Here is an 11,173-nt window from a genome sequence, read left to right on the forward strand (position 1 = left end):
TTCAAAAAGGACAGTTTTGCTAATCTGAGCACCACTGACTGTAATTTACAGGAGGTAACTTGGTAGCGTTGTTACCCATGCTGATACAAGCAATTCAACAGACTGCAAATTAAAACCAGTGAACTATAAGGCATGTGTTTCCCTTTAACGGGGAGTAAAACCAGACACTAACCTAGAGGTGTCTGGTGAGTATTATGCTGCATACTACAAGAGTAATCCAAGATAATTAAGAGGATGCTGTAAGGCTTAAGTGCAGTATTCAGCTTTTGCTACTGTAGTGACTGTAATTATTTCTTTCAGGTATTAGTGACTGTACCACTGGCCCTTCTTCAGAAAAATGCCATTCAGTTTAATCCTCCACTGTCAGAAAAAAAAATGAAAGCCATTAATAGTTTGGGAGCAGGAGTCATTGAGAAGGTAAGTAATTTCTGGTTATACTTTATTTTCTTTTCATAGAAACACTGGATGCTTTGTCCATGTGGCTTTTGCTGTGTATTTATCAGGGTTTATTATGCATTTGGTTTTACTTGTATACAGTAGGCCAGAAGAGCAAAATGCTGTCACGGATCACATATATTTACCTGTGTCTTACATTTCCTGTCCTAAAGGGTTTTTTAAAGGTATTGTTTGCAGAATCACTTCACAGCTTAAACGTTTTGTGTCCAACTTCAAGCAAGCCTTCGTGATGATCTTAGATCTTCCAAAATTCAAATAATGTTCTTATTCTGGGTCCTTTCAACCTAATAAATATATAAACTATTTCAGAAGAATACTGAAAGTTGTGTATTTGACCAGTGTAAAATCTCCTGCCCTTTCCCAGTGCAAAAAGATAGCCTCTCCTGAAAAGAACCCTGGTAAGATGTGTGCTTAGAACAAAACATTAACAGAAGAAATGCCAAAACCAGGATTACAACAATGTTGAAATTTAAAGGCAAAATTCAGAAATGCCCCACACAGGATGGGGATCACTAAGTTTTACATTAGGTTTGTAAAAAATTGTGCTGAATTTCTTGAGCATTTTCCACAGTGAATTCCATTGTAAATTTGAAACTGTCTGTGCATTTGCAATTTGTGAGACTAGTGGGTTTTTTCTCCTTCCCTGCCTCCCTTGGAGAACAGGCCCATATATTCTTCATTGAGACTCTCTCATATTAATAGAACTGTGTGTCTTTAATGGACTGGAGAAGGGAAAAAGAATTAGAACAACATCATATACCATATCCAACTATGAGTTTTGTGGTATGAAGTGTTTTAATTCTATCTCTCTCACTTTCTCTCTAGATTGCTTTACAGTTTCCTTATAGATTTTGGGACAGTAAAATTCAAGGAGCTGATTTTTTTGGTCATGTTCCACCCAATTCCAGCCAACGTGGACTTTTCAGTGTTTTCTATGACATGGATCCAGAGGTATCATATACTAGCTGTATTTTCTGTTGGCCTTTCAGAAATTCACTTTGGAATCTAGGTGCAATAATTACTATACTATGAAAGTTTTCTTCCGTTCACCCCCGCAACTGTTAAAACAAATGGGAGCAGTGTTATTCTTCAATAAAAAGCTGATTGATACTTCATTGCAATAAATGGGAATGTTTTCCTGTGTTTGGATACAAAATAACATACAAGCAAGTTAATGCTTTTATTCTCAAGTGATCTTGAAAACAAGTTAATACCTGGCTATATATATATATGTGTATATATATATATATATACACTAATATGGGAAAAAGTTTACTAGTCCGTTCCAGTTTAGGACTTCTGTTCTCTTATTTGAATCAGTTCAAAATCCTGTTTAGAAGATCTTGCTGGCTTATTAACACTTAATGGCTTGCAGTAGCCTGAGTAACTATGTGGAGTGGCAGAAGGAAAGACAAACAGTAGCTTTTGTAAGAAACAGGCCTGTAAGGGTCAGTCTCAAACTCACGGATTTCAAAACAAATTCAAACTAGTGCTTTGACATCCTGTTTCTCTTCCCTGCCAGTTCCAAGCAGACACATTACACATTTATATCTTACCTTTTTCATGCTTTTACAACAACTGCTGCTTACTACTTGTCAGCAATTAAAAGGCCATTTTGTAACTGTATGACTTACTCCAAAAGGAAACCATCCCATGAAGATCATGCTCTGTTATGACCTTTATATGACTGCCCGTAAAGAAGTTTTCTCTTCAGTACTCTTAAGCTCATTCTACATGAGGTTCAGTGTACTGGTGCTGTCCAGAGACACTAGATATAATTCTTAATTTGCTTGATAGCTACTCTTAACTAGCTATCAAGTTTAATAAGAGAAGAATTGCCTTATATAAGCAAGAGAGGGAGAGTTCTTTAAAGGAGTTGAGAACCTGTGTGCTATTCTGTAGTCACCACTTCATCTTTGAAACTTCTGCATGGTTGCAGATGTCTTGAAGTGGAAGGAAACATCAGTAGAACTGAGCTTTCATTTCTTGGGCCAAAATCTGCTGCTAAGAATTTAGTATTAGCCTAATGCAAAACATATCTAACTAGTATTTAAATATTAATCGCTTCTCTTTGTTACCACCTTTTGAAATTGGTGGAATTTTGCTACGAAACTGCAGCTTAAGAATCCTGTCACAAACAATAATACTATAATTGTCAATTCTTTTGGTGTAGCCTTTATAAATAGGTATAGATAGGAAGTTTGCAGTTAATTCAGCACCTTGTAAAAGAGGCTGACCATAACACTGCCCTGTGAACAAGATATCAGAGTACATTAGTAACTTGAGCATAAACGCTGTAGAATATACACCCTTTATTCTAAGGAATCAAACCCACTTTCCTCTAGAACAAACAGGGCTTTGCAGCTGAAAATCTGTCAATACCAGTTAAAAGGGACTGTTCGAAAATATTTAATAACCTAATAATTTCAAAGTAATCACCTATATTAATGTCTTGTTTTTTAGAGCAAAGAAAGCATTTTAATGTCAGTGGTCACTGGAGATGCTGTGACAACCATTAAGAATTTAGATGATAAACAAGTAGTGCAACAGTGTATGACTGTACTTCGAGAGCTGTTTAAGGAGCAGGTAAGAGAAGACTCTTACGAGATTAATTAATTTGCCAACAGAGAAAAAGCTTTTGATTGTATTACTTCATGATGTATAGGAAAACCTTTGACATTTTAAACTCTTTTTGTGTCAGTTTGAGGGAGTATGTTTCCTTTGAGATACAATAAAAAACATTTGGTCTCTTGTGTGAAGAATGTGAATTGAAGTATCTTAGATTTGTCGAAAGGAAAACGGTAATGAATTGAAAAAGGAGAAATGAACTATTATCTTTTTAAGTGCTTTTAGAAAGGAAAATTAATTGATGCTTTTAGAAAGGAAAATTAATTGAAGTCAGTACTTTAGATAGGTAACACAAATATGCTTCTTATTTAGCTGTCACTTTTTCCAATGTTTTTTTGGAAGGGGGGATGGGGTCATCACTGCTTCCAATACATCATAAAAGGTTTAAGCTAGATGAATTTGATTGTGATTCCCCCTCCCTCCATGTAAAAAGCAACTGAAATCACACCACCACCACCGCTAAACCAAACCAAACAAATCCTTTACTTTTCTAATAAGAAACAACCCTTCCTGAGCTGTCTTAGCATGGAGGTATAAGCAAAATGATCTATCAAGGGCCCTACATCCTGACTTTAAAAAAAATTCTACCTTTTTTTCTTCTCCCAGCTCATTGTTTGGATAAAAATAGGAAAACCAGAGAAATCTGGGGCAAGCAGCAATCACTTAGCAATGTTATCTTGCATCCCACTCTACAGACAGTAATGCCCTAGTTTAATTACTTAAGAGTGGCTAGATCCCAAGGAATGCTTGTGTTAATGTTCCTGGGTGATTTCTCAAGTTTACTGGTGGTTCAGATGTTAGGATCAATGATTTTGGAAAAACTTTGGCATCTGAAAGTACAACTTTTCCTAGAAAACATACTTTTGGTAATGGCTTTACAGTTACCGGAATCACATGCAATGTAAGTCCACATACCTGCTATCTTGATGTCATCAGAACATTGAAATAGCAAATGGGTCTTTGGTTTTGGTGCCACTCTAGTCTAGGAGAGTGATTTTTCATGTCTGTCTTTGTGGTTTGTAGCAGCTGTGAATTTCAGTCACCTGTCCACAATGCAGCTGGATTTTCAAAGACAAAATCACTTCTAGGGGTGTATGAAAACTCCTTCTGGGAGGTCCATGAAACTTGCCATACGCAGCTGGATGTTGTCTTCATTGCTTGAGCTTTAGTCTCTTATGTGCCACCTGAAGGGAACAGTCTATGTGTTGATACCAGATTTGTGCAAGAGGCAACCAGGGGTGCTTCTGTTTCCTTGTCACAAGCCCCTCAAGAGTAAGACACAGCTGTAATTGACACCTTCATACAACTGTTATCCAGATTCTTTTTGGTAGAATTGTGTGGGATTTGCAAGCTGCAATGTGACAGAGAATACACAGTATTACTGCCATGGCTTAGCTACAGAGACCTCTGACATTCTGGTTTCTGTTTTGTCCCTGAACCTAGTTTTCAAGCCAGCTCATTTTCTGGTCTTAAACAAGTCATGTTATTTCTCCATATTATTGCAATAAAATTATCTCCAAAATGAAGGTTACATTTTGAGATTTAACAGGTCAGAATTAGCAAAGCACCATGCCGTACCAAGATGGAAAGTGCTTACATCATACATACAAACATGCTGTATGATGTTGATAATGGTATTTTATCTGTTTGCAAGAGTAAATATGTATTTTGCGGATTTTTTTTTCCTCGTGTAGTTTTAGATATATTACAATACCCAGATTTGTTGCATTCAAAACAGTGCAACTGTGATGTTTCAGACATCAGGCAAGTCTAGCAATGAAATCATCTTTGCTATTAGTAGTACAATAAAGAAAATTGGAATTTAATTCTGGAATGTGATCTAATCTGTATCATAACAATACTACATAAAGATTACACGAAACTTTATGAGAAAAAGCTATTCAAATATGAGCTTTTATTTGCAGCGTGTAACTTTTGTTTTGATTACGCAGGAGGTTCCTGACCCAGTGAAGTTTTTTGTTACTCGATGGAGCAAAGACCCTTGGCTCCAGATGGCATACAGTTTTGTCAAAACAGGGGGCAGTGGTGAAGCTTATGACATTATAGCTGAAGACATACAAGGAAAAATTTTTTTTGCTGGTGAGGTAAGTATATTTGTTACTGTTGACTAACATTATTGGGGAACTATTTCTTTTGAAAGCTTGTCTTTTGCTAACCAACACCGTGGTTTAGTGCTAGGGTTAGGTTATGGTTGGACTCGATGATCCTGAAGGTCTCTTCCAACTGAAATGATGCCATGATTCTAATCTACAGGTAGCATGTAAATTTTTTTTTTCCACAAATATGCTAATGTTTCTTGATTCTGACACAGAACCCTCTTTATTCATATTAGTATTGGGCATGGAAAGTCTGCCAGATATTTCAGGTCAGGAGTGAACTGCGTAACCATTAAGTGCAGAACATGACAAGACTCTACAATCCACTTGTGGTTTTAGTCAGATTATCTTTCTGTGACTCCACTGGTGGGTAACATAACAAATGCATGCTGCTGATGGTATAGCTGCATTCCATACTGGAACTTACCTGCCTCCACTAAAGCACAGATGACAAAACAGACTACTAATTTTGCTAGCTGACTTGCTTACAAATGTTGAAGTTGCTAAAAATCATAAGTATTTCCTCCTAGTATCTTTCCAAGTTTTCCATGGCTTTGAAAAATGCTGGTATATGCTTAAGGAAATCAAAACTGATCTTATAAACTGAAATTCTACCTAATAGTTTAAGAAACAATTCTTTTTTTTTTTTTTTTTTTCCCAATACAGGCCACAAATAGGCACTTTCCTCAGACCGTTACAGGAGCTTACTTGAGCGGAGTTCGAGAAGCAAGCAAAATAGCAGCATTTTGAGTACTGAAATTTTGTGTTTATAGATATATTTTTAATTGTTTTCTGTGGGTAAAACTATCTTCATGTTTCCTATTTGCTGCCTTTTTCCGAAGTGGTACTTAAATAGTAGTATATGGTACCTGAAGATAAAATCTTCATCTTCCTTTTCCCTCTTTCTGCCCTACCCCTCTTTAAACCCTGATGACACGTATTGTTGGGGGTTTTTTTCCAGCTAAGGTGTGACTAGCAAGAGTGACATTGGAGACCCTGGCTACAGCTTAACTAGTGGAATTTAGTGTTGAGAGTCCTCTTCTTTATGGCTCAAGTCATACTCTTGTAAACCTTCATTTCAGGAGGTCAAATTAAAACAAAACTAAGTTAATATACAGCATTAAAAATGCTGGCAGTTAGTAATGATGATGGGAATTTTCCACTAACTGTGATTCTCAGGTTGATGATGCTCATAGGAGTTCAAACTTGCTCCTAAAAGCCTGAATAGCCTAGACAAATTCTAGAATTATTGTAGGAAGGAACTCAACTATCACTCTTTCCACTTGCAATCAATAACCTTTTCTAGAATATTTTTCATATTCTTAGCCTCCACTAAGAGGGCTTTGGAATATCAAGTTTGTTCCTTTAAATCAGACTGCTGGAACAGTTTACAGTGCAATCATAGAAAGGTTATTGTAGCTAAGAAAAACTTGAAAAATTAACTTTTACATTACTTTAAAAAACTTTGAAATATTCTCTCTGCTACTTATTCAGATAAATTCTTCTTACAATAATAGGCTAAGTTTAGATTTGCTTAGTGCTTCTGATACTATATTTCTATGATTATTTTGAAAACAAACTTCCAAATTCATGTGGGCTGAGTAGAGGAACTATCTACTGATATGAGAGCACAGCGGGGGTGAAGGACTGTAAGTTCCTAACAGCTCATTCAGCTTTTATATTTAAAAAAATAAGTGAAGATGAATGAGGAAAAATATTAACTTTTATGAAGGGCTGAAACAAGGTAGCTTGCACTTTCACTTGGAGGCTTTTTTTTCCCTTTTACTATTAAAACTTGTGGGAGTAATTCAGTAAGGGCTAAGCATCTCTCTAATAGCTTTTCCATGGGACAGGGAAGAAAATATTTTTCAGTAGAAATAAGACAGACACAACCAAGATAGCTGTTGTAGTACTGTTCCACTGAAAGTCTTAATGAAAGAAAAATTAAAACCAACTTTTAAATATCTTCCCCTACACCTTCCCTATAACTTTACTGCGTAGACCTCATGATATCTGGAAGGAAAGCAAGCACTTATTCTTTTCCTCCCTCATTCTCATGCATAGCCTCTTTTTTTTTTTTATATCTTCATTTAAGAATGACACAGCAAACTTCTTTTTTTGTTTTAGTTACAGTTCTTATTTCCATAAAGCTATATCCTTGGAAAAACAAAAGCAAAAACCAAGCAAACTTATGAAAAATCCTACTGAGTAAACACAGTTCTTTTCAAATACCTAATATTTTGGTTTTAGAGTAGCTATGATATTGTTAAATACCTTTATTTAATCTCTAATTTACAAGGTGAAGATGTTTATATAACTAGATGTTTTTCAGATATATATTCTGTTCTGCTTCTTAAAGCTGAATTATATGACTTAATAGGAAAAGTGTAACTGTTCATAATTTTCTTCTACATAAAGGCTAGTATGTACAGTTTTAAAGTATTTCCAAGTATTAAATTGTAATTTAAAAGCTATAAGAAGCAAGACAAAATCCTCTGATGATAAAAGATAATCAGACATCAGATTTTGCTTTTGGTAATCATTTGCACTTTGTTAATTTCATATATTGCAGGCCAACTTATAGCAAAACTAGGAAAGATTGAGAGCTGCATGTGACAAAATTATTAGGAGAAGAGCTTCTGAAGGTGGGGGAAAAAAGCTTATTACTACAAGCCAAAAACATTATATTCAATGGCTGCTTCAGCTGACCTTGGTCAAAACTCCAGTCAGCTTAATAACAACATTTGTAAACACATCCCATTGTAGGCAGGAACTGTCTAGGAAGTTGTGCCCGGCATCCATTTCTGCAGTCCAAAGGTTGTGTGAACGTGCTTGATTTTTGGACATATGCTTCCATCCTGTTAATTTGTCCTTGGGGTTTTGAGTCTATCTACAACTTTGCAGGCAGATAAATGCCATATTCCAGAGAACAGAGATGGACATGAACAAATACTGTCACTTTGGGCTTTAGCTGCTGCACACTTCTTATAGCATTAAAAAAGGACAACAAATGATAAATTTAGCAATGGCCTAGTCTATTAATTATTTGTATATTATTTTGGTGCCAAGGCACTTAAACTGTGTTGTGCTACACTTAAGTTCGAGGAGTAAATTAAAAAAAGTATGTTCCAATTTAACTTACATTCATTTGAAATGTATAACATCAGGCTGGTTCTGAGACTTCATTCTTTAATGTTCCCCAAATTTTTTTGAATACCGATGTTAAAATTTATTTCAAGCATGTATGTGTTTTTTCTTTTGTGTTTAATTTATTCCCTGCAAATAAAGAACTGGGAAATGTTTGGAGTAGATTTGTTTAAATGTTATCAAAAATATTTGAATGCAGAGCATGATCCGTTACACTTCAGCTCTTCTGTGTGACTATTTTATGGCAGCAGAATAAAACTGGAAAGTATCAACAGGATGACTGTGGGTTGTTTTTGTTGTTGGTTTTTCTCTTTGATTTTTTTCCCCTTTAAATTTGACAAGTGGCTAAGCCTACTTCTTTTTGTTACCTTCAATATTAAGATTTCATTTTAGTATATTCCTACAGCTAGACAATTCCTCAGTAGTGCAGCTCTACATACTCACTTTGCTGTTTTTTGAACAATACCATAATAGTCAGTGTCTTTTGCCTCAAAGGTTTACAAAGCAATTCTTAAGTGCTTTATCAGCTTATTTTCCTTAGCCAGAGGAAATTTAAGATAAAATGATAATTGTTTAGAAGCACTACCCATAATTTTAAAATAGCCAGAAAAATCACCAGAGAACCCCTTAATGCTTTTTACTGAATAGTTTTAATATGAACACTTCTTAGGATCGTGGTCCTGAAAGGTTTCTGCTAACACGGGTCACTGTAATAATGGGCAAGCCTGGTGATATACATAAACCACTTCAAATATAAACAATGACAAATTCCAAGACTACTTATCAACCTTGTTCTTCTTGAATGGTGGTTTGGATGTTCATTTAGTGTAAGTCTATGTACTGGTTTCAGCTGGGATAGAGTTAATTTTCCCAGGAAGCTGGGAGGGGACACAACCAGGACAGAGCTGACCAAGACCAGGCAAAGGGATATTCACTACCCCATGATGTCACACTCAGTATATAACCGGGGGAGCTGGCCAGGCTGGGGGGGATTGCTGTTTAGGAGGAGGCTGGGCATCAGCAGGGCGGGAGCAGTTGCATTGTGCCTTCCTTGCTCTGTATATTATTTTTAATTGTTGTTGCTTATCATCTCTTCCCTTATCCTGTTAACTGTTTTCATCCCAACCCAGGAGTTTTATGGTGTTGTGGAGTTTTTGTTTTTTTCCAATTCTCCTCCCCCTGCCACTAAGGGGTTAAGAGCAAGTACTTAGTTGCTGGCAGAGGTGAAAGCACAACAGTTCCAGTGCAGGCAAATTAACAGGAAAAAAAAAAAAAAAAAAAAAAAAATCCTACTCCCTTTGAAACTTATTTCAACCAGTAAGACACATAGGTCTGACACAGTGAAAAGATTATTGTGTGGCAGATTCATAACATTCCCCAAATGCTGTCATACTCAAATAGAAGTTCAAAGTTTGTATCCTCAGGACATGCTTTCTTCTAATGCTGACTAACTCTTTGCTGGAAATTATTTTTGTTACATTTCACACCAGTCTTGAAAAATGTTAACTTCATTCTAAGAATAACTATCTTTAAAAGGGAAACAAAATACTAAAGCTGCTTTTAAAAAATCAGTAAATTTTGTCATGCTCCCCCAAGGAATGACAATCCTTCGAAAAGATAGGTGGTGTGGGGGATTTTTTTTTTTTTTTTTTTCCTTTTAGCCCAGCTGTCTAAAACTTAGATCAGAAATAAAAGTGAAGTGGCAAGTCTGTGACCAAGTGCAGTTCAGTAAACAAGGTCAGATGAAAAAGCAGGGCAAGTTATATAATATTGCCATCCTCTTATCCTCTGCATCTCTGGAGATCATCTGGTTTAAGCTGCCCCTTGGAACAGGGCCAACATGGAACAGGTTGCTTGGGGCCCTGCCAGTTGAGTTCTGAACACCTCCAACAACACAGATGCCACAGCTGCTCCAGGCTCCATTTCTGTGACTGCTGTCACAGCGAAGCTTTTCTTCCCCTAACGTGTAATTGCAATTTCCCTAGTGGCACCTTGTGCCTGTCGCCTCCCACCCCCTCAGTATGCACCCTCCAAGTAGACCCTGGCTCTGCCTTGCCCCTGCTCTCCCATGTGGTAGTTGCAGACTGCAGTACCATCCCCTTGATCCATTAAAGCTGAATAAGCCCAGCTCCCTGTCTCCTCTCCTACATCCTGTGCTCCAGCCCCCTGGCCATCCTGGTGGCCCTGCACTGGACTCAGTCTGCTATGTCCATGCCTGTTTGGCACCAGCGAGCCCAAAGCTGGACACGGCCCTCCTGAGGCGGGCTCACAAGCGCTGACTGGGGCGTAATCATCCCTTCCCTCAACCTGCTTGGCTACACGCTTGCTGCAACAGCCCTGTGTGCTGTCTGTGTTCCTTATCACAAGGGCACACCACTGAACTGGGTTCCACTTCTTGTCTGCAAGAACCATCTGCCTCTACCCAGGTGCTTTTCTGCAAAGCTGCTTAAAAAGAAACCAATGTTCCCTCCTGCACTGTTGAATGGGGTTACTCCATCCCAAAAGCAGGATGCTGCATTTGCTTTTGCAGACCTTTAGGCCATTCCTGTCAGCCCATTTCTCCTGAAAGTCAAGGTCAACATGAATAAACTTTTAGACCTACAGCTTTCAGATACCTGCCTTAATGAATATTTCCAAATTCAGAGGCAGAAGAGACATTTCTTTCAAAAAGGAAGATATCACACTTGTCAGCATTTAAGATGCTGCTTAATTTTTTTTCTGCAAGTGAAACATTGATTTTACTAAATTTCTTATTGCATGTTTTCAGGCAGTAAGTATCCTGGTGCCTTACAGATTTTCCACCATTCTCACAAAATAATGGAAAC

The 11,173-nt window shown here is 37.1% G+C and overlaps 1 protein-coding gene across 3 annotated transcripts in view; it reads left to right on the plus strand.

The window, feature by feature from the left end:
• The window catches only part of KDM1B (lysine demethylase 1B), a 28,503-nt gene extending 19,878 nt beyond the window's left edge, over positions 1-8,625 (plus strand). For all 3 annotated transcript variants that reach the window (XM_071804615.1, XM_065830074.2, XM_071804616.1), the window contains 5 exons: positions 301-417; positions 1,282-1,407; positions 2,920-3,042; positions 5,037-5,189; positions 5,868-8,625. In XM_071804615.1, coding sequence (XP_071660716.1) covers positions 301-417; positions 1,282-1,407; positions 2,920-3,042; positions 5,037-5,189; positions 5,868-5,951 — 603 coding nt within the window. In that variant the 3' untranslated portion in view covers positions 5,952-8,625. The remainder of the gene's footprint in view (positions 1-300; positions 418-1,281; positions 1,408-2,919; positions 3,043-5,036; positions 5,190-5,867) is intronic.
• The last annotated feature ends 2,548 nt before the right edge of the window (positions 8,626-11,173 follow it).

Source organism: Patagioenas fasciata, chromosome 2, assembly GCF_037038585.1.
Source record: "Patagioenas fasciata isolate bPatFas1 chromosome 2, bPatFas1.hap1, whole genome shotgun sequence".
NCBI classification, from domain to species: Eukaryota; Metazoa; Chordata; class Aves; order Columbiformes; family Columbidae; genus Patagioenas; species Patagioenas fasciata.